Below are 23225 nucleotides of genomic sequence, written 5' to 3'. Positions count from 1 at the left end.
TCAAACCACATGCCCCTCGTAGCATGAGAACTGGTGGAGGTCTAGACTTGTCCAGTGAATTTGAAAAGGATTGCGTTTATTTAAGGAAGGAACATCTTTCTCACGTTTCGAAATTGTCTTTTTTAATTTGTCTCATGTTGTTGAATTTTTAAAAATTGTAGTAAGGTACTCATAAAATTGACCGTCGCAACCACTTAGAAGTAGCGTGAAGTGCATTTGCATTGTTGTGTACCCTCCAGAATGTTTTCATTTTTGTGAAACTGAAACTCCATCCATTCAACAATCCCTCCCTATTTCACACTCCTCCCAGCCCCCAGCAGCCACTGTTCTGCTTCCAGTGGCTATAAGTTTGACCTCAGAGGAGTGGAACCATCCGATGTTTGTTTTTGTGACTGGCTCATTTCACTTAGCGTTATGTCCTCAAGATTCACTCATGTAGCGTATGACAGTATTTCCTTTTTTAAAAAAAAATTAGTTGATGGTGCTCTTCAATTATTCAGATACTTAAGTACCTCTAAGTATACAGTTTCTATTCTTGGTACTGGAGGGAGACATGGTGAAAGAGACTGAGTCTGCTATCAGTTACTGTCTAGTAAGGACATGCACACACATAGCTATGATGAATGAGAGAAAGTTACATCCCACGGAGAGGAACAGAAAATGGGCTAGGATCTCTGTAACTGTGTTCCACAGACCAGCGCATGGGATGACCCTGGCGCTTGTTAGAAATGCAGACTCTCAGGCCCCACCCCCGCCCCACTCATTCAGACTGCAGATTAAAATGTTTTTTAATTGAGATATAATTTACCTCTAACATTCTATTAGTTTCTGGTGTACAACATAATTTTTCAATAGTTGTTGTATGTCTTTCCTTTTCCTTTTTTATCCTCACCCGAGGATATGTTTATTGGTTTTGGAGAGAGAAGGGGGAGGGGGAGAGAGAGAGAGAGAGAGGAGAGAGATGTGAGAGTGAAACCCATCAGTTGCTCCCATTTGCACTCAATGGGATGAAACACGCATCCTTTTGGTGTACAGGACGACACTCCAACCAACAGAGCCACCCGCCAGGGCGGATTTCCTTCCTTTTTAAGGCTGAATACTATTCCGGTGCATGTGTATAGGACACTTCGTTTACCCATTCACCTGTCCTGGACAGTCCGGTTGCTTCCATTTTGTGGCTTTTGTGAATAGTGCTGCTATAAACAGGGAAGGGCTATTTTTAATGTAAAGTTTTTCTTTTTACTTATTTTTCTTAACACTTCAGTGTCCAGTACTAATAATACTAGACACTAGTAGATGTACTATTGGTGACATTTGAAATTTTGGTATTTAAAATTTCCTTCGGGGATGTGTGTTGAAATATTTTAGGGTGATGTCTGTGAAGTACTTTGAACATACGTGGATTAGGTTGGCTCATATTAAATCACTGTTTTCCTAGGTCAAAAACAGACAAATATCAGCAAGTGCCTATGGTTCAAGCTATTTGTTGAAGAGAGAGAAAGCAAATGTGGTGACAAATGGGGGTTCCATGTGAAGAATACACAGTGTTTGTACTAGTCTTTCCCCTTTCTCTGTGTTTGAACTTCCTCAAAATCAGGAGTTGGGAACAGATAGGTAGTCGGCATACGAAAATGAACTCTCAGCAGATACGTGTTTGTGAGGGTAAGTGTGCTAACCACATTCTCGCTGGGAGTAATTGCCTAAAATAGCATTTACATGCCCTTGGAATTCTAAAACTCTACAGTTGACTCAGAATATAGAGAAGAAGGAAAGCTATTTCATTGTGAATTTTCTGAATCAGCATAGGAAAAAGAACAAAAAAATAAAGAACCATATAGATGGGAATTAAGAGGAGCCTGGTAATACCTTACGAAGTCTTTTCCATGGTTGCCATTTAAAGATAGATCCACGGTAAGAGAATAATAGATCATCGGTTTTTCCGAAACCAATGCTATTTTCTCACTTTTTGTCAAGAGATCAAAAATGGCTTCTCTCTAGGCGTGGTCCTGACAGTCTCTGTAAGAAAGGATATATCTCTGGGATTTGAAGACGTCTTAGCCCCATCCCCCTTCCCTTGTTGCCTAAGGTATGAGCCAAAGCACATTTTGCTCAGGGTTACTGGGGTCTACTGGGCAACCAAGGCAGATGGATAAAGTTATGAGATGCTAATTCCTACTCCGCTTTGGAAAATTTCCCTGTGATTATAACAATCTCTGGTTTTATTTTTTTTTCTGTTTTGAATCCAAAACAGATCCCTAAAGAAGTGGCTGACATCTTTAACGCCCCTAGTGATGATGAAGACTTTGTCGGTTTCGGAGATGATGTTCCCATGGAAACCCTCTCATCCGAGGAGAGCTGCGATAGTTTTGACTCACTGGAGTCAGGGAAACAGGTACGGAGGCTTCCTTTCAAGGCAGGCGTGTTAGGCCGGAAGCCTGGATCTTGGTTCAAGTGTCCTTTTCTCTGACCGTGGTCTGAGGTTGGCGATGTCAGTTCATTGCCCAGCATTTTATTTTGTAAGCATCAGGCCTTCGTGTTTCAAGAAACTGGTGAGAGTACCTCGCTCACTTTTGCTGTTTAAATCCTTTTGTACAGTAATTTTTTTAAAAATAAAGGGGGCCTCACATGATCAGATCCATGTCTCGGGGCTGCTGCCTGTGGCACGGCTGGATTCAGAGGCCCCCACGCAGCTGGCAGGGGAGGGCTGCCCGGCACAGCGATGTCCACAACACACAGCGCAGCCCTGGAGTGTGTGGTTACCGTGGGGCAGTTGCGTCCCTGTCCCCGCGGCGTGGTTCTGTCCGCACCTCCCTCTTGGAATTGCTGGGAGAACATTTTCCTTTCTGTAATCACTTTTGATCTGTGGCACACGTACGTTACAGTTCTCTGAGGGTGAGGTTCCTGGAGGTTTATGTTGTGCCTGAGCAATTGCACGGCCGCCAAAAGATCTAGCCTTTTCTCCCAAGGTCATTGTGGCGCTCAAAATTCCTCCTCCTCTCTCGACCATGTGGTCTCTCGTTAAAGGCTGTAAATTAAACCCACCTTGTTTCAACCGGGCAAGTACCGGAAGGGAAGCAGTTCATTCCTCGTCTGGTTCGGTGGGCGCTGTTCTTTCCTAGGACACGGGTTCCCTCTCTGTGGGCCTCACCTTACTTGTCTCCACAGCCTTGACCCGACCAGCCCCCTGCTTCCACTCCCCTGTTCTCTTCCTCTCAGTTGCACCTCTTGTTCTTGGTTGTCATCTCTCCTGTGTTTCCTGTCCCCGCTCGTGGGTGTTCTCGAGGCTCTGTCTTCAGACTTTTCACTTAGTGGTCTCAGTGGTCGGCCTGGTTTCAGCTGTAACCTCCACGTTGGAAGGCTGGGCTTCTCCCTCCAGCCCCAGAAGTACCAGTATTTCTGACTGCCAGCGGACCGATCCTGATGAGTCAGGGAGATCTGGAACGCACCCCTGCCCTCCCCGCGTTGTCTGTCTGGCTTCCCCTTTGTTTTCTCTCTTTGGTGTTCTTGACCCTCCTCCTCTCCTATCTCCCCAACTTCCTTCCAGGAGTTAATCTTCTCTCCTCCATTCCTTCCCTTCCCTTCCTTGCAGCTCTTAGCTCAGCTGTAGAACTGACCAAGGCCCATAATCTATCGCCTAGTATTGATTTTTAAAAATAACCAAGGAATCCCAGAGAGCCAGGAGTGGTGCGAGGGCTGTAACCTAGAATGCAGCGAGGCTGTGTGGCGTGCATATTTGCTTCATGCTGACCCACGTTCCAGGTGTTTCCTACACCCTGTGGCATAAGGATACGCACCTAGGCCTTGGTTTAGGACTGTGGCTCAGTTCTTTTTCTCTATCAGAACTGGACACCAAAGATACTGATCTCTCCCAGGCTGACCACTGCCCTGTGAGGCCAGCTCAAAGGCTAGAAACTCCAGAGGACTGGACGGTGGGAACTCGCTGCTCTAGGGCCTGGTCTCTTCAGGCTCTAGGCCTGGGTGTCGGAACCACACCTAGACTCCTTGCCCCAAAACAGCCTGCAGGGGCCGGCTCTGGGCTCTAGGAACCAGATGTTTCCTGCCCTCGGAGATAGCAGGTTTGTGGTGGGTTTGCCCGGGAGCCAGCCGGGCACCTTTCTTCCTCAATCATAAATCCTCGTTTGCTGCTTCCCCCCTTCTCCCCCCACTCAGATCCATGTTAACCATCCGAGAGGAGCCGCACGAACTCGTACACAGTATGTGTGGCAGTGCTGAGTTTGGTCTCTGAAACACAATTTGAATTTCACTTTGAAGAAACTTCCCGTGTGTGTGTGTGTGTGTGTGTGTGTATGTATGTGTGTATGTGTGTCTATGTGTGTGTGTGTGTTTTCCAAGCAGCTGCACCACAGCTATCAACAAAGGAACAAAGTAATTAAGCTCTGAGCACACGCACCCCAGTTACCCACAGTAATTCATAGAAGACATTTTTTAGCTTAAAAAGTGCTGGAAATAGGCACTTTTCTCTATCCCCTGTAAGTTTTCCCACTTGTCTATTATATCTGTTTTTCTCCCGAGATTATCTGAGCTCAAAGAAGTGTATCATTACACTCAGGCAAAGGCATGGGGGCAGATACAGATTCTCCCACCGCACGTGGTGTGAGGAGGGGTCAGCTGCTCCGTTGGGGGAGGAAGGAAGAGGCGTCAGAGGCACCTGGGGCCCTGGTCCCCAGCCCTGGGTGCCAGCATGGAGGAGGCTCTTTGAGGGTCTCCTTTCCGAACTGTATGCTTGCTTTTCCCTTCTCACGTCCAAGCAAGCCACTTAGAAAGCCCAGTTTTCTTCCTTTCATTAGTTCAAAAGGAAGAAAAAGTCTTTCTTCGAAGATGACCTCCTTTTTTAAGAGTCAGTTATGTAACGGCTTTCCTTCTGCTCGCTTGCTGCCTGGGCACTGCTGGGGGTCATGGAGGGTGGCAGCGTCTCTCCCTCCATCAGTCCCTGTGGCAGGGGGCGAGGGAACCACTGCAGTCGCTCAGCGGCGGGCGGGCAGGGAGGCAGGGTCTCCAGCCCCTTCTCTCCTGCGGAGACGCTATGGTCTGGGAAAGGCAGGCGTGCTCACTGCCTCGGAGGGTGGCTATTAGAGAGGAAGGCCCGCCTGGGCGGGAGCCAGGTTTTCCCTCACAGCTTCTCCCCATGGCTTTCTGGTTCTGTGGGAAAGCAGGCATCCTGATGGCCAGCGTGGCAGGAGATGCCAGCCGTGCTGATCGGTCAGACAAGCTGATGGAGGCTGCGGACAGGGAGTTTTTGAAATCATTTAATTCGTGGGTTTAAATTTCTGTAAGCTGCAGAAAGTGTGTGTGTTGTGGTAAAACATGCATAACCAAATTTACCATTGTAACCATTTTTACTTTTAATTTTTATTTTAATTGATTTCAGAGAGGAAGGGGGAGGGAGAGAGAATCATTGACCACTGCCTCCTGCACACCCCCTATTGGCGATCCAGCCTGCCACCTGGGCATGTGCCCTGACTGGGGATCGAACTGTGACCGCCTGGTTCACAGGTCGACACTCAACCACCGAGCCACACTGGTTGGGCGTAACCATTCTGAAGTGCGGGCACGTTTCTGGTTTCTTGCCAGCGAGACACTAGGTGACCTTAGATGCATTCTGTGTTGGGCAGCGGACACCATTATCTGTTTCCAGAATACGCTCATTGTCTCAGACGGAACCGCTGCACCCATTAAACAGCTCCCACAGCCCGGTGCCCTGGGAACCCATTCTCCTCTCTCTCTCTCTCTCTCTCTCTCTCTCTCTCTCTCTCTCTCTCTCTCTCTCTCTCTGACGTGTGTGCTTTTAATTTAGCAGGATGTGCGCTTCCGTTCCCAGTACTTCACAGAAGAGCTGAGGAGAATTTTTATAGAGGACACCGACTCGGAGACAGAGGACTTTGAGGGGTTCACACAGAGCGACCTGGGTGTAAACAGTAGCCCAGCAGGAAAGGTAATAATGTGCCACACGAGGGCGTGTGGCTGTAATAGCTCCCGTCCTGTTTCTGAGTTCTGTTTTTACTTGGAAGAAGTCACTTCACAAAGGGAAAGATTCTACTTGTTCTTACCTGTTTATCTCTAAAGCCAATTAACACAATGTAAACACTGCCATTCGAGGGTGAATCCCTGGTCCCCCATTCCATTGTTCTGGAGTTTGGGGGTTGTGTCTCAAGTGTCCCTTATAGTCCTTATCAGAGACTTGCTTAGGGGGTCTGTTTGGGAGTAATGAGGTCTTTAAAGTCATTACTTCTTGTGTGTGAAGTAATGCTCTTGGGTTTGTAGTTAATTTGGCAGAAGTCTTGGAGTCTTCCCTATGCATTTTGACTTGGAATTTTTTTGATGTGCTTTGTGGTGATGTGTGGGTTTTTTGTTTGTTTGTTTTTTTGGCAGAGAGAGGGAGGGTGAGTTTAGAGAAATATCGCTGTGAGAGCAATATCGATCGGCTGCCTCCTGTGCTCTTCCTACTAGGAATGGAGCCTGCAGCCCAGGCATGTGCCCTGACTGGGAATTTAATCGTGACCTCCTGGTTCATAGGTCGGGCTCACAGGCCGGGCTAGCACTCCCATTTCTATCTGGAGATGAGTCTTAGGTCCCGCACACCATTTTCTTGGACTGTTCTCTGTGTTACTGGCATCCAGACCTGCCAGCTTGGCCGTTCCCTGTGCGGGAGCCCAATGTGCAGTGCTTTGCGTCCAGCCCCATGGTCTGAAAGGAACGCAGCCGGCCAGTGGCTGAGAATTTGTGTTCCTACCCAGTTCCCAGGCGGTGCAGGTGCTCCTGGGACCACCCTGAGTGGAAGCGCTGGTCCAGGCTGTAGACCACGGAGAGAGTCCTCCTTCGAAGCTCAGCTCCGTGGGGGCAGGGGGCAGCTAGTGCCTGCCCTTGGGCTTGATCCACCACAAACTACGTGACTGAAAAGCTCAGGGGAACTACTAAGAGGAAGGAAGAGCTTTCACCTATTTAATTCTTTCCTAATATAAGGTCTGATGGTTTTAAATGTGTCCTTTTGAAAGTCTGTTACAACATCTTTGTTTTTTCCTCATTTTGTTAGCTCGAGGGGTCCGATTTGAGCGACGATGGTAGTGAGGCATCAGTGAGTGAGGAGGAGGGAGATGACGAAGAAGAAAAGGCTACGCCCAGAAGAAGCAGGCCTAGGAGCAGTATTGGTCTCCGCGTAGCCTTGCAGTTCCCCAAGAAACTGGCCAGAACAGCCGACGAGAATTCTGCTGAGCCGTTGTTTTCCAGCTCTTGCTCACAGGACAGTACAAAAGCCATTCTCCGGAGAAAGAAAAGCAGCAGAGAAGGGAAGGAAAGGGAAGATTCGGCCTCAGAGCCTGAGGATGACTCCAGGGACGAGGAGAGCTCGGACGCGCTGCTGAAAAGGACCATGAACATCAAGGAGAACAAGGCCATGGTAAGGCCCCACCTGGGGGCGGGCACCTGGGGGCGGGCACCTGGCTCTGGCCAGGCTCACAGGCTGCAGCCTGCCAGCTCTGCTTTGGCTTCTCTTAGGAAATGTGCTCGGGGACTCTGCATCCTTTCTCTTTTCCTGAACCCCAAGCAGCTGTTCCCTGGGAGCTCTGGGTTGGGAACAGGAAGAGACTCCTGCACTGTTTTTAGCCCTCTACCCTGTACCTCGAGCTCATGCCGCTTCCAGTGTGTAGAGTGAGGTTTTGAGCCGAGAGGAGCTGAACCACTGGCCCATTCCCGGCAGAAGGAAGTGTAAACGAGGTGTTGAAGCCCACTTAGGAGTGGCCGTGGGCAGGCCAGGCAGGCGTCTTGCAGCCCAGAAACCTATCTCCTGGGATCGCCTGCTATGGTTTCAGGACATTATCTGAAGGAATGAAACAGGTCTAGGTATTAAAACAAATGGAACTTTATTTTAAAATGTCTTCCCTCGATTAAGGGAACAAAGCGAAATCTGTGTATAGTTTTTCTGCACGTGGTCGGTCAGTGACGGTTGTTAGCGTCATAATTTTGTATATACAGAATTTAAAAAGTCCTACCACACATAGTCACTTTTAGCATTTTGGTGTATGTCTTTAATATTTTCTTTTAAAGAAGGGTCATGTAATGATACTGTATATACAATCTTATATGGCAAATAAGTTACCCAAGAAAATAGAAAGCTTGCTTTTGGATGAAATTTACCCAGGGACACATGTCTTATTATCAGCTAACGGGAATTTTTAATACTGAGTCTGTCTGCCTCTTTAAAATAAGAACTAGGTTCTGCCCGACCTTTTAGTGACTCCCACCCATGTGTGTGAACCTAAAACTAAAAAGAATCCTAGTGAAATGGCACGATTGGCACATTAACGGCTGTTACGTGTTCTTAGGTGTTTATTTGGAAATATTTTCGGAATTTTTACCGATGAGAACTTTGGTTTCTTGGAGCTCTAAATAACTGTCAGAATGATCTAGTTCAGCGGTCGCCAACCTTTCGGGCCTCACGGACCACCGGTTGGCGACCGCTGATCTAGTTGAGCCTTTTTGTTTTGAATGTGAGGAAACTTGGTTCAGGTGTGCAAACCAGTGTCCCAGGCCTCACTGCTAACGAGGGGCCCGGTCATGATGCTCCAGGCGTTGGCCATTCCAGGGCCGTGTTCATCTCGCCCTGGCCTGGTACAGAAGGAGTAGGTGGAGGTTTTATTACTGTGAGTGATGATCCTGGCATCTCACCTGTCCCCATGAACATCTTTACATGTGAGGTTAAAGCAGTGGTTCTCAACCTTCTGGCCCTTTAAATACAGTTCCTCATGTGACCCAACCATAAAATTATTTTCGTTGCTACTTCATAACTGTAATGTTGCTACTGTTATGAATCGTAATGGAAATATCTGATATGCAGGATGGTCTTAGGCGACCCCTGTGAAAGGGTCGTTCAACCGCCAAAGGGGTCGCGACCCACAGGTTGAGAACCGCTGGGTTAAAGGGCTAACAACTGTTCAGATCTTACGTAAACTACATCAGTCAGGTTTCTCACGGCTGCAGAACTGAAGACTCGTGATAAGGTGCTGGGGGAACGAGACTTGGGAATACTTATGTGCCACCCTTTCTTTGTTCCGAACTCCAGCTGGCTCAGCTATTGGCGGAATTGAACTCGGTGCCTGATTTCTTCCCAGTGCGAACCCCGAGCTCGGCTTCCGTAAGTGGTGCTCCTTTTCATTATTTATTCCGACTGCCAGGCGGCTTGTGTTCCAGAAGGCACCCAGCTGCACACGCCTATGCTCTTGCTTTCAGAAGAAGAAAACCGTGAGGCGGGCCTTCTCGGAGGGGCAGGTCCCCAGGCGCACGAACCCCACCCGGAGCGCCCGGCCGCCTGAGAAGTTCGCCCTGGAGAAGTTCACCGTCTCCGCCGCCCAGTTTGCAGAAGAGTTTTACCGCTTCAGGAGAAGGAAGACAATTAGTGGGGTATTCTTTGACCTTAGTAAACAAGTTACTTTGTCTAAGCCAGCGGTCCGCTAACACAGGTGTTCATCATAGTCGCTGCAGGCGATCTGCAGCAGCTGAGAATTGGCAGTTTATGAATTCCCAGGTGGTTCTCGTGCTGACGGCGGCACCCTCGAGAGCCCTGGAAGCCCCCGAGGAGGAGCGCGTGGTTCGGAGCCCCAGCTGGACCTCCGGCGGAGGCAGTGCCGGCCTGGCCGAGGCTCTGGCCTGCTTTGGGGTTTTGCTTGGGGGAAAGGAAAGAGAGTCCTCCTAGCCTGTTTTAGGACTGAGGCATTTCAGGTGCCTTCAGGCAGGAGGGAGAAACCCTGAACTCTTCCCATTGGTGGGTTTGGCTGTTCATTGTGGTTAACAACGTCCCTGTCCTCAGAGTTGCCGTGGAAGGAGCTTGACACACCTCAGTGAATGAAGATTTCAGAACAGAAGAGGGTCACAGTTAACACTAATTAATGGCGTTAGAACTCTGAGAGTGTGGAATTAAAAAAAAATGTAACCCCTCGGCATATCTAACGCCAGCTTCCGCTCCGTCTCCTCCCACAGGGGAGGTGCCAGGGCTATCGGCGGCGGCATCGAGTATCTTCCTTTCGGCCCGTGGAGGACATCACTGAAGAGGACTTAGAAAATGTCGCCATAACTGTCCGAGATAAAATCTATGATAAAGTTCTGGTAAGTTAGGACGACAGGGCACATGACTGGGATTCTCACTGGGACTCCAAGGCACTAGGATTTGAAATCCTGCATTGTTTGTGCACTGCGTTTGGGCGTACACCCCAGACCCTCTCCGCAGGGCACCGCGTGGGCTCTGAATTGGAGGGTCAGCTGTAACTGGGGAAGGGGAGGCGGCTTGGAGCAGGAATTCTCATCAGAGGAGAGGTTTGTGTGGAGGGAGGCAGGGGTATCGTTTAGAAAAACATTTATTTATAGTTGTTCTATTTGGAATATATACCTTTTTATGTGTTTCTTTTTAAATATATTTTTATTGATTTCAGAGAGGAAGAGAGAGGGAGAGATAGAAACATCAATGATGAGAGAGAATCATTGATTGGCTGCCTCCTGCACGCCCCCTACTGGGGATTGAGCCCACAACCCTGGGCATGTGCCCTTGACCGGAATCGAACCTGGGACCCTTTGGACCCAACGCTCCCCAGAGCTCCCTGGACCCAACGCTCCATCCACCGAGCCAAACCAGCTAGGGCCCTTTTTGCGTTTTAAACATTGAAAAATACAATGTGCTTTTTGGTTACTATAACCATAAACAAGTTTGACAGACTCTTTGGTGGGCAGTGGGTTAAAAGTTCCTCTCAGTGGTAAGCTCTGTGGTGTCTGACACCTTGTAGACTGGGATTGGGACACTGTCGCAGGCAGTGTTAACCTGTGAGGCTTTCCCAGTCACCAGGAGCCAGGTCGGAGCTGAGGGATGCTGTCGGGGCGCATGGCACTCGTCGTCACCTGCCCCCCTTTGTGGGCCCTGCCCCTCCTGCTTCTCTGATCATTTCTTCCAGGCTCCCTGCTCTGTCTCCTCTGCCTGAATAGGCTTCTCTGGCCCCAGAACTAAAAGTGCTTACAGGCTACCGAGGGTGCCATGGTTTACTTGCCTCCAGGAGAGGGGCAAGTGCGGCTTGTGCACAGCAGCGTGGGGCCCTGTGGACATCACCCTGTGAATCCATGCTCAGCCCTCACCGCCTTCTCCCCTCAGGGTAACACGTGCCATCAGTGTCGGCAGAAGACCATCGACACCAAGACGGTGTGTCGGAACCGGAGCTGTGGCGGCGTGCGGGGGCAGTTTTGTGGGCCGTGCCTGAGGAATCGCTATGGGGAGGACGTGAGGTCGGCGCTGCTGGACCCGGTAGGAGCAGCGTGCGCGTTTGACATGAGTGGTATTGGGGACGGGGAGCCTGCCGGTGGGGCTCCCTGGGCCCTTTGTCGGGGACCAGTAGCTGCAGAGCCCTGAACCCTCTCCGTTCTCTCTGCATCTTAAGATGCGGGGAGAAATGAAGAACAGGGTTTCCTTCTGGAAAGGGAGCAGCAGGCTGACCAGTGGATAGGATAGGAGACAAGGCTGCACTGGGCTTTCCAGGGTCAGCCGAGCTTGCTTACCGTGGTCGGGTTCACTGAGGCACTGCTTGCTGTGTGCCCGGCCCTGCTCTGAGGTTTCACATCAGTTAACGCAGCTGACTTTACTTTGGTTGTTAACTCGTTTACCCTTATGAAGAAGGTCTAGATCCTCCCTATGCCTTGGTTCCTTCTGTAAAACGAGTAGCATGGTTGGTACGTCTGACCTGGAATCGGGGGGTTCTGTGCTCTTACCCTCTTGTACGGCAGTCACAGGGGTAGGTACACCGTCATACCGTCCCTAATTTGCAGATGACTATAAACTGCCACCCAAGTGGTGTGATTTAACAACAGGCACACAGGTGGGAAGTGGAAGCACGAGCATTCACACCCAGGTCTCACTGGTCTTTTCCACCAGAGTCTACGGTTATGCTAGCTGGCCTGTCTAAAACCAACATCTTTCAGTGTTTCTCCATATGTGATGTTGGGTGATCAAACTTTCTGGGCCTTTTTGAGAGGAAGGAGACAGGTTAGATCCTCCTCCCCCCTGTGACAAGTATGAAAGGGTAGCAGGTGACTAAAGCCTGGAGGAGAGGCCCGCTGAGCCAGGCCTGACACCACGGGGACGCCTGCCGTCATCTCCTCCTAGGGGTGGATGTGCCCTCCCTGCCGGGGGATCTGCAACTGCAGTTACTGTCGGAGGCGCGATGGCCGCTGTGCCACAGGGATCCTCATTCATCTGGCCAAGTTTTACGGTTATAACAACGTCAAGGAGTATCTGGAGAGGTAAGTCTCACACAAGTCAAAACAGGAGGCAGACACTCGAGGCAGGTCGTGGTTGCCTCGTTTCAGGCTGATTCTTACAATCCACCTGGGATGTAGCTCTGTGCATTGGAGAGACTTGGGCCTGATGTTTTCCCTGTTAGGAAATTTCCTTCTTTGCTAGGATTTTCAACGTGGGGCTACCTATGTAATACAGAATGGAGTGTATGAGGCAGCCTTGACCCTACGGGCAGAGAGGAGAGGTTGGGGGGATGTAGGACGAGGAGATGGAATTGTGGTTCCCAATAAACTTGAAAAGCACAGTTTCAGAATGAGACGAACCCTAGCTGAGGCCTGCCTCCAGGGTCTGCCACCAATGAAACAGGAGTCAGGCCTGCTCGGGGCTTTGTGCTCCTCCCCCTCCTATTAATTCCTTATCACACTAACATGCCCCTTCCTTTTTTCTCAGCTTACAAAAGCAGCTGGTAGAAGATAATTAGGAGGAGGAAGAACCACCAGCCAACTCACCTTTGTGTATTCCAGCAAGACATGCCCTATGTACCATTTGTGCCTATGATGTCTTACAGTTGTGTTTTTATAAAGAAATTCTTTGTAGATCTAAATACTACTTTTTGTTAAGATTGTTTATATGCTTACAAAGATATCTCAGGAAGACAGCTAAGCACCTTGAGGAAATCTTATATACACAGGTGATTAGAAAGCACAGTTACAGCGCAGGTAAGTTCCAGAGAAAACATTGTATAAGTAGCTCTTGCCTTAGACACTGTTTACAGATGCTGCCTTGACCTTTTACCTCCCAGTTAGTAACTCTAGGCCAAGTTGTTACAGCACCTTTAGTTTACCTTATCCTGACCAATCGTTCAAACCACCTAGTGTAACCTGCTCTGTGTGATTGGAAATTTCTATTGCAGAATGTTCCCCTAAATTACAAAGTGCAATTAACCGCAGATGAGAGTACTAGAGTTTTGTTTTATTAAAACTTGAATGAACAAAAAGTGGACTGTCACGTTACCGACACTGGAGGCCTCGTAGCGTCCGCCTCTTCATTCAGGATTGCCTGCTGCCAGTTGCTTCTATATTTTAAAAGAATGTAAGAGCTAATTTTTAATTTAAAAAAGATTTTGTTTACTTATCTTACAAGAACTAAAATCCCTCTTACTGACCAGGAGTCTTCCAACCCCTTTGTTTTCGAGGTGGTATTTTCACTGGGAGCTTCATGAAAATGGGAGAGACACTGTCCTGGGGAAAGCTAAAAATTCATGAACACGTTCTGACTAGGTTTCCAGTAATTCTTCCTACGTTTGCCTCTTTCTCTTCCCCACTTTTTAAGGATGGTGTTTAAGAAAAGTTAATGCAAAGTTACTTAAAAGTTACAGAAGCTGGAATGTTTTATGCCTCTCGGTAGAATAAATGTGCAGGAGAACAGCGCAATGACAATGGAAAATCCTCACTGTTCGCCCGGCCTGGAGGAGTGAGGTCCCGTCTACGCCTCCAGCAGCAGAGCCACGCCTGCCAGGACCCACTTGGCCGTCTTCTCTTTGCTCCTCAGCCTGAAGGTCCAGATGTAGTGGGGGCCCCTCGTTTTGGTTTTGTACACAGGGCACTCATAGGTGTGTTTGGTTTCCTGTCTGTCCATGGGTATGGCTTTTGCAAAGATGACTGGCATCGCCGATGTCAGCTCCTTGAGGCGGGCTTCCGCAATGGTTCCGGACTGGGTGTCCCATCTGGCTCCTACAGCAAAGAGAACATAGGGGGGGGACGTGTTGGGCCGCGTCTTGTAATGGTTGCAGGCAATAAACGTTCCGGTTTTGTCACGTTACTGCTTGTTGGTGACTTTCTGACTGAGCTGGGCCAGGACTGAGGTACGAGAGGGAGGTTAAGATCCCTGCCCCACACGGTAAGCAGACCATTCATTGCTCCTGAGCTTAACACCTACACTCTTAGGAAAAGTAAATTTTATAAAAACGGATCCTATAACAATCCAGACACACTAAGGCAGTGGTTCTCAACCTTCTGGCCCTTTAAATACAGTTCCTCATGTTATGACCCAACCATAACATTATATTCATTGCTACTTCATAACTGTAATGTTGCTACTGTTATGCATTGTAATGTAAATATCTGATATGCAGGATGGTCTCAGGCGACCCCTGTGAAAGGGTCGTTTGACCACCAAAGGGGTCGCTACCCACAGGTTGAGAACCCCTGCACTAAGGCAAACTAGTCTTCCCTCCCTGTAAAAGGAACGTGCATTTGAATGCTACAGAGTAAAAGAAGCCTCCATCCAATTCACCACATTCTCTCCCCACGGCCCCTTATCTTACACCGCGTTCAGGTACCTCACTCCCAGCACCTGCCCTCAAACACGTGTACGTGTGGCACTTGTAAAAAAAAAAAAAAAAGGGCATTTTGGCCAAGACTAGGACAGGCATTTCTGAAAACGTTCTTCAGGTACAAATGCATACTCCTCCCCTTAGAGCAGCGGTTCTCAACCTGTGGGTGCGACCCCTTTGGGGGTTGAACGACTTTTTCACAGGGTCGCCTAAGACCATCGGAAAACACATATATAATTACGTATTGTTTTTGTGATTAATCACTATGCTTTAATTATGTTCAATTTGTAACAATGAAAATACATCCTGCATATCAGTTATTTACATTACGATTCATAACAGTAGCAAAATTACAGTTATGAAGTAGCAATGAAAATAATTTTATGGTTGGGGGTCACCACAACATGAGGAACTATATTAAAGGGTCGTGGCATTAGGAAGGTTGAGAACCACTGCCTCAGAGGTTTACAATGTGCATCAGCTCTTTTAGATAAAGGCTCGGAGAAGTCTTGCAGTAAAAAAGTGGTGGAAGAAAGATTTCGAATTGATTATACTGAAAAGCAAAATAACTTCAATTCAGTGTAGGTTGTAAATGATCCTGTGGTGTTAACATTAGATACATGAGCAAATCTAAGTGAACGCCATCACCCCAGATGCTTTAAAATATGGCTCACGTTGGATACACATCTTGGCATTTTTTAAAAAGCAAGAAATGAGGTAAATACCCACTGACGTGAGCAAATACTGAGAGAGTAAACGAAGGGCAAATACTGACTTGAGTGAGAAACAAAGGTCACTCCTCCCTTGCACAGCCTTCCCCGCGCTCCGAGGGGGCCTACCTTCCATGAAGAGCCCGTGCAGATAGGCGCCTTCCCTTGGGGGGTGGCCGTAGTCTTCCTTGTTTTTTTTGGTCACGTCAACCGTCAGGCACGTTTTATCCAGCGGCCACGCGTTTTTTCGAGCCGTGGTCTGCATGATTGCTGTGGGAGGGGAAGGCACAGGATGAACGAATGGTGTCAAGTTGTCCGTACGGTTCCCAGGAGCCACCAGCAAGCTGAGCATCTACTGAGGCTGCCCTGGCCCCGCCCAGTGTCGCTGGGTCCTGTGTATTTGCGTGTGGCCACGTTAGAGCCAGGGCTGGTACACGAAGGCCTGCAGGACAACCTCGCGGCTTTTGGAAATGAGCTTTTACTGGAACAGCCGCGCCCATTGGGTCAGTGCTGCCTGGTGGCTTGGGCACTGTCGTGGCAGAGACTGTGTGGCCCTGGGCAGAAAACCGTTGCTAGAAGGAAGCACATCCCACCTCACTTGGCTGCTCCTGGGCCCCCTTCCCTTTGCTGCTGTTCCCCTGCCCGGAGTGCCATTTCCTCCGTCGCTCCTGCACCCTTTCTGTAATGGCTACCGCGTGAGGCACGGTGAGCCGGGCGGGGAAGGCTACTCATGGCGGGATTTCTGCTGGGGGTGCGGTTCTGTGAGCAGCAGACCTTACCAGTTAAGAAGGACTGAGGGTTGAAGAGGCCAGAAAGCCACACCACAGCTGGGAGGGCGAGATCTTGTGTCCAAGTGTCCAGTTCTCGGCATCGCAAGAGGAGGTCATTAAACCTGGTTCATAGAAGGTAGGAAGAAATCGGCTTGCTTTTTATTTTTAGTAAGACAGACATGTCTCAGTAAGATTAAGTCAGTCAACTGTGGGGAGGAGTGGGTGGTGGTAGCAAGGTACCCCACTGAGAACCAGTGAAATCCTTACCTGATGATTTGCAGACTGCTGTCCCTTTCAAGGGGCTAGATTTTTTCCAGCAGAGATTGCGTATCTTACAACTGTTACTATTAGGGACAAGAAACACCGGGGAATGTGGAAAATTTGTCTCCATTATCCAGCAGTTAGTTAGCGCCTCTCAGTGCTATGTGGTGACTGTGCACAGGTGATCTGTAAGATCTGGGCTGACAGGTGCCGACATGGAGCAGGGAGGTACATGCAGGGTGCGTAGGAAGACACGGGAGAGACCCCTCACTTGTGTCGGGGTGGGGAGGGGAAGGCTGCGATGATTGTTACTAGACGCGTGTTGCTGGGAAAGGCAGAGAGAGCATTTGACAACAGCCTTCCCACATGCGATAATTACCTGAAAGCAGGAAAGGTTATTGTGAAGTTGTTTTATCCATCACATGCCTGGGGTTTGAGAAACTGCTGTTTTTACTCAGGTCCTTGCCTCTCAGCAGCAGTTACGCAAGGGAGGAAGTACCTGCAATTTACCTCTGAGGCAGCGTGAACGTCTTTGATAAAATTAGGAGACACGTGAAACCTTGAGTTGGAGGTTTAGGGAATGTTAGAGATGGTGGGGAAACAGCACAGAGAAGACAGCCCAGCAGAAAGGCCAGCAATGCAGTTGTCCAGGGTGAGGGCCACTCCGGCTGGCCCTGAATTTTTCTGGGACCTGGTTTGGCTCAGAGTTGCAAGGGAGGCAGGGCCGAATGGGGATCATCCCCACAAGCCCCCTGCAGGAAAGGTCTGCCTGAGACCTGGGTCACCAGAAGGAAAATTCCCGCTAGCTGAGAACACGGCCTAGTGCCCTGCCCCATGTTAAAAACCCCTGATCTAGGGAAAACATATGAGGCTGTATAACACAGGAAAAGGGCAGGGGATGGGGAAAGCAGGGATGGAAAAAGACTTTAACAGGTTCCTGCAGAGGATAAATACTACAGCCAAACAATTTGCAGTAAGTTTTTTTTTTAAGGGAGTGATTCCTTGTATAAACAAGGTCAAGGATTAGAAGTGATTGGGCAAGGAAAAGGAAATTAAATTGGAAGAGCTCAGAAGTAGAAAAAACTGGTAAAAATTGAAGCAAAAACGATGTAGCATAAGGTAGAACAATTTCAAAAAGCAAAAAATGGAAATAGAAATATTGAAAATAAGATGAAATTTGAAACAACCAATATTTACTAATACCATCCTAGGAGATTTGAGTTCCAGCTCAGGCAGCTACCAAACACAGACCATTTGTAGCTCCTACTGGGTGGTTCTGGCCTGGAGCAAGCAAAGTCTGAAGCTGGAACTACCAGTGGCAGTGATGGCGAACCTTTTGAGCTCGGCGTGTCAGCATTTTGAAAAATCCTAACTTAACTCTGGTGCCATGTCACATCTAGAAATTTTTTGATATTTTCAACCATAGTAAAACAAAGACATATTTTTGATATTTTATATATTTAAATGCCATTTAACAAAGAAAAATCAACCATAGGTTCGCCACCACTGACCTGTGGGTTGTTTAGTCATATAAGCCAAGAAACTGTTTTATTTAAAAACTGAAATTTCGGGTCTATAATGACATGAGAGAAATTTCAAGTTTCCTCTCATGGCCATAACAACAATTCCCCCAGTGAGGGAATTCTATTATCTGCATTTTTCAGATGATAAAATGAGAAATCAGGTCGGATATTTTTGTCCAGGCTCAAACAGCTAACAAGGAAGAGGTCGAATTTGAATCTTGCTCTGATCTTGACTTTTAGTCCATTTTTGCTTTTGAAGTAGGCAACACGTTAGGGAAACGCGATTAAAACTGGTGGTAGTTTGCACACTTACTGAGTTTAGTCACAAAGCACAACCTATAGCTCTTTTGGGCTGAATACTTCAGAACAATGAACTAGCATGGAGGCAGACGAAGGCAGTGGGAGCCTGGACGGGGCAGCTTACCACTGGGCCAGGCCGTAGGTAGATGGGTAAGCCAGTTTGCTCCACGTGTCTGGCACCATGTCGTAACTCAGTGCGGACTGCTGGGCTTCCACAGCAGGCGTCGGCGTCAGCTCCCCCTTGCGTGGAGAAAAAGGCCGCCTCGTGACTACCTTCCGTTGCGGGGAAGCCAGCTCTCACCCACCTCAGCTTACCTTCAAGCCGAGGTCTAACTGCTGAAGTGACACGTGGATTTCCCGCAGGAGGAGGTTCATCCTCTCACATTCTTGGAAGCAAACAAGAACGTAGGGGCTTCTGTTTGAGGTTTTTTGCATGATCTCTGCCATGTTGAACTCTTCTGGGAGTTTCTCCAAGATGTCATCCAAGATGTTCTTCACCTTAAATCACGAACACACGAAGATCTGGCTCCTATTTCATTTTTGGTCACAGTGACTATATAGCTTTGTTTGCTGTTAAGTCCCAGAATATATCACACAACTCTCCCAAAACGCGAATGCATTTAAAAATGCCTCCCACTCCCAGGAGGTGGGCACTCCCAGGAGTGGCACTGCCAGCTGCCTCAGTCCCCTTCTGCATCAGAGTAGCCTCCCCCGTTAGTTCCCACCGGGAGGAGCTAGTATTTGCAGTTCATATAGGATTAGCATTTAGGGAATAGAAGAACTGTCATCAACTACACTTCATTGGTACGTAAAAATGCAATTGGGAAGTAGAACCCCAATGTTTAGGCATATTACATTTTGTAATACATTAATTTAAATAGTCATTTGAAAAGTCACACAAACCAAAGATGTCTTTTAAGCTTGAGCTAATTCTGATGACTCTGATATTGTCCTCTATCTTAAAATTTGGGGAGCAATTTGGTCAACATTTTCAATAAGGAGGTCTATCTTCTCTTACTGTTGCCCTGAAGAAATGAAAGATTTAACACTGGAGACACAGATGTGTGTGTAGTTCTTCAAGGTGCCTCTTTATTCTATCTAAGCCACTTTACCGAGCTGTGGAAAACCAACAAATACCTACAATGGACAGAAGACCTGAGTATTGCCTGTCTTCAGCCTCAGACACTTTCCCTCTTTCCTTGATTTCTCAGATTACTGCCTATGGTGCTGACACCAGGCTTGCAATTTGCTTTAGCACCCTGGCAGGTAACTTGTCAGGTTCTGAAATCTTAAACTCATTTATAATAGCGGTAGAGTCTGAAACACACGGTAGTCTAGAAGTTTGCTAAAAGAATGGCCTTGGGAATCAGCTCGAATTTGGTTTCCTTCACTGGCCCTTCTTAGCCGTTGGGCTTTGGGATGTCGTGTAAGCTTATCTCTGAAATAAGGATCCGGATACTCTCCTGAGCACTTTCTTTAGTGCCCCGCGTAAGCACTCAATAGATGGTTGTTGCTACAATCTTTCTGCCTCTCTGGGGTGTTGAGGTATCTTTACCTCATTTGCTTTGCACTTTCTGGTTGAATGATCAGCTTCCTTGTTGGAAAGACTGAAATCCAAAAACTAGATGAAAACCTCGTCTACCTCCCTGCTGCTATTCACAACTATACCTCTCCCCAAATGGATGAATTTTTATCTTGTTCATTTTCTTAAAAAAAAAAAAAAATCTAACATTCACATGGAAGCTGTTAGTATATAGAACACAATACCCTGCAACACATCCTATAGTTTCTAAATTACAAATAAGTTTCCCAACAAATGGCCTTATGGCAATAAGTAATTGAAAAACTTTAAGAAATAACACTGAAAGTGCCTGGGGCCTTGCTATAATACGATCTGATGGCTAGTGTGCTAACATTGTGTCCTTTGCTCCAGCAATTCCACTTCTGCCTATGAGTATTATGAGTGGATATTTTGGGGAACTACCTTTGTTTATGGACAAAAGACTATACAAGGGTGTTCATGGCTGTGATATACATAATAGAGAAAAACTAAAAACAACCCACACGTCCATCCTACACAGGTTAAAGAACTGTGCATTGGTCAGTGCACACATGGATGAAACGCACAAATGTAATGTGCAATGGAAGGAGCCACACATTGAGTACATGGCTGTATGGCTGTGTGTGTGTCTGAAGTTCAAATGCAGGCAAAGCAAACCTATGGTGATAGAGATATGGAGAGCAAGGTTACCCCTGGGCTGGAGGGGAGGGTATATTGACCAGTAAGGAGCATGAGTAGCCTTCTGGAGTATTGGAAATATTCTGTATTTTGGTCTGGGTGGTTACACGGGTATATACCAAGGTAAAAAGCCCACGGAGTTGTACACTTGGGTCAGTGCACTGCACTGTGTATACATTAGGCGTCAGTAGCGAAGACAAGAAAGACCCTCACCTTGTCTTCTGTGGACGGCTCCAGCTCCTGGCTGACGAGTGCTTTCCTGGGCTGCGTCTCCAGCAAAGTTCTGAAGAGAGTGTTGGACGTCACTGTCAGGAACTCTATTTCCGCGTTTGGGTGCAGGCCGTACAGAGTGGGGCTTTCTGGAGGAAGCGTCTCCTCGACGTACTGGTGGTAGCCGGAGTAATCTGATAGGTTAGGGGGCGCTGCAAAGCCTGGTGCCAGCAGAAGCTCATCTTCAATCTTCCACCACAAAGGAGAAATCAGTTATTCCACACAAAAGGGCATCAGTCAGCCCTGGCTGGTACAGCTCAGTGGATAGAGCATCTTCCCACCCACCGAAGGGTTGCAGGTTTGATCCCCAGCCCTGGTCGGGGCTCATATGGGAGGCAACCAATCGATGTGTCTCTCTCATGGATGTTTCTCCCCTGCTCCCTCTCTCACAAAAAATAAAATTAAATAACTGGGCATCCATCTTTGCTTCCTAAACACTGAGAAACTGCTACGCAGCCCCAGTACACCACTGGATAGCAGGCTCCCTAAAACGTTTTGCAGCTCTTAAATAATTGATCATTCTACTCTGTGGATGGCACCAAGCTGACCTGGGGAGGAGTCCAAGGAACACACTTGAGGCCGATCCCTAAGAAGACACCGTCTGAAGTTTGCCTGGGGCAGCAGGATTCACGCACAGCCAGGGAACAGCTGAGCCGCCCTGTTTACTGGCCACATGGACACATCCTTCCAGTCCTTGGTTCTCCCAAACAGCCCCATTTTGCGTAACCTGCCCAGGCAGATGTTTGATGTTAATATTAACTCTGACTTCATTTCAGTAGGACTCTATAGCTATGCTTTCCCAGGGCACACACTTTTCATAGCCCCGCTTCAAATGACATGTTGCACATGAACTTTATGAGCAGGGACTTGAGTTCTCCCTCTGCTTTCAGGACCCTGCAAAGGCTTCGTACTCAAGGAGCTCCGTGAATCCTGCTTCAGCCCGGGCCTGTCCCCTGCCCACTCCAGGGCATTTATGAAAAGCTGCTTCCTGCTGATGGGCCTGGGTCACAGAGCTCTCTGCACGTGGCATCTGTCTTGCACGTGGGGGAGGGCCGTTTGAAAAGACTGTTATGCCTGAAAGAATCAAGAGTTCTAAACAGACATTGCTCTCGAGAAGATGCTCAATACCATAATATTTAGGGAAATGCAAGTCAACACCACAATGCCATACACTTCACACGCACCAGGAAAAGGTAAAGGATATGGGCAGTAAACGTGTTGGCAAGAATGTGGAGAGAACAGGATCCCCATACATGGCTGGTGGCTACAAAACGGTGCAGCCACTTTTGGAAATCGAACCAGCGACCCTTCGGTGCACAGGATGATGCCCAAACAACCGAACCACACTAGCCGAGGCTAATTTCACCAAAATAGTTTTTAAAATATGACAACTTTCAGGTAACTAAATACCTTATTTTGCAGAAGTAGTTTAATGTATTACTTGTTTTGCGTTGCCAAGTACACGCTGTACATGAGAGAATATTAATAATTGCCTAACTTTGAGACACTCTAAGGCTCACTGCCATCAGGGAACCCTCCCTGAGTGCAGATGCATTTATCCAACAAGGAACTCACCCATCCTAACAGGACAATGTCACAGAGTATTCTGAGCAGCATAACTTGAAACCCCGTGTCATTGGTTGCTTTCTGGGCATAGTCCAATGCAACCAAAGATATCCATTTCCAAGTAAGTTAACCAATGTGAGAAGTGGCAAGAAGACCCCGGCAGGTGCTGAAGTGTTAGATCAAGTTCCTAATACTATAAACAGCATGAGCAGGAAACGTCTGCATGAGAACAGAATCACTGGGTCCTACAGCCTCTGCCACGGAGTCGCCCTGGCTTGACCTTCCTTTGGTGAGTTGAACAGGCAGGTAGTACTGTCCAGAGAGGATGTGAGATTGCAGATGAAGCCTTCCCATCCTGAAAACCTCGCCAGATCTGCACCGAAATTTTTTAAAGGGCTAGCACACTCCTGGAATGCCCCCCCCCCCCGCCACCAAGGCTCTATCGTCTGTATTTATTTTACAATTATTTGAATGGGAGTTCAGACTTGTGAAGGTTAATGGACGGTCTCGCTTGGCAACAGTAATTCGCTCCTTACCCCCAGGCCAGAGCCAGAGAGAAAACATCAATATGAGCTTCTCACTCTGCCCCCGACCTCCACCATCATGCCAAGAAATCAGCCTCTGTAAAGGTCATGCTCTACCCCAGTTTATCTTTCCCGTCTCCATGGTAACCTGCTCTAGACCTCTTCTGAGGAGTGACTTGGGTTGTGTGAGACTGAAAGTCTCTCTCTGACCTGTGAAATTCTGCTCACTTGGAACTCAGGAAAGACCAGGAGACGCATCAGCAAGAGAAACTAACTTAAGGAATGGTCACATGGCAGGAAATGATTCCCCCCCTACACCCCCCGCATTGTTCCCAAATTGTTTAACATTAATGAATAGTAAAAAAGAACCTGTGCCCAATTTTCTCAATTAGACTGCAACACACCATGTTTTCTAATACATAATTATATCATTTCTCAAAGGGG

At 48.0% G+C, this 23225-nt stretch overlaps 2 protein-coding genes across 5 annotated transcripts in view; one reads left to right on the top strand and one right to left on the bottom strand.

Annotated features, from left to right (window-relative positions):
• Nucleotides 1-14104, top strand: part of CDCA7L (cell division cycle associated 7 like) — a 93793-nt gene extending 79689 nt beyond the window's left edge. For 3 of the 4 annotated variants that reach the window (XM_070424419.1, XM_070424415.1, XM_070424417.1), the window contains 9 exons: nucleotides 2252-2392; nucleotides 5816-5953; nucleotides 7052-7414; nucleotides 9077-9148; nucleotides 9244-9414; nucleotides 9991-10116; nucleotides 11147-11296; nucleotides 12152-12288; nucleotides 12734-14104. In XM_070424419.1, coding sequence (XP_070280520.1) covers nucleotides 2330-2392; nucleotides 5816-5953; nucleotides 7052-7414; nucleotides 9077-9148; nucleotides 9244-9414; nucleotides 9991-10116; nucleotides 11147-11296; nucleotides 12152-12288; nucleotides 12734-12764 — 1251 coding nt within the window. In that variant the 5' untranslated portion in view covers nucleotides 2252-2329 and the 3' untranslated portion in view covers nucleotides 12765-14104. The remainder of the gene's footprint in view (nucleotides 1-2251; nucleotides 2393-5815; nucleotides 5954-7051; nucleotides 7415-9076; nucleotides 9149-9243; nucleotides 9415-9990; nucleotides 10117-11146; nucleotides 11297-12151; nucleotides 12289-12733) is intronic. The other variant, XM_070424416.1, reaches the window with a different exon arrangement.
• DNAH11 (dynein axonemal heavy chain 11) overlaps nucleotides 12820-23225 on the bottom strand; it is a 192560-nt gene continuing 182154 nt past the window's right edge. Inside the window, exons 77-82 of the mRNA XM_070424420.1 lie at nucleotides 20635-20880; nucleotides 18498-18680; nucleotides 18307-18422; nucleotides 16108-16220; nucleotides 15458-15598; nucleotides 12820-14016 (exon numbers count right to left, since the gene is read on the bottom strand). Coding sequence (XP_070280521.1) covers nucleotides 13769-14016; nucleotides 15458-15598; nucleotides 16108-16220; nucleotides 18307-18422; nucleotides 18498-18680; nucleotides 20635-20880 — 1047 coding nt within the window. The 3' untranslated portion in view covers nucleotides 12820-13768. The remainder of the gene's footprint in view (nucleotides 14017-15457; nucleotides 15599-16107; nucleotides 16221-18306; nucleotides 18423-18497; nucleotides 18681-20634; nucleotides 20881-23225) is intronic.

Source organism: Myotis yumanensis, unplaced genomic scaffold (assembly GCF_028538775.1).
Source record: "Myotis yumanensis isolate MYYU_CA2020_CCGP unplaced genomic scaffold, mMyoYum1.0.hap1 SCAF_9, whole genome shotgun sequence".
NCBI classification, from domain to species: Eukaryota; Metazoa; Chordata; class Mammalia; order Chiroptera; family Vespertilionidae; genus Myotis; species Myotis yumanensis.
The sequence above is the reverse complement of the archived record's forward strand: the minus strand, read 5'-3'. Positions and strand labels throughout refer to the sequence as shown.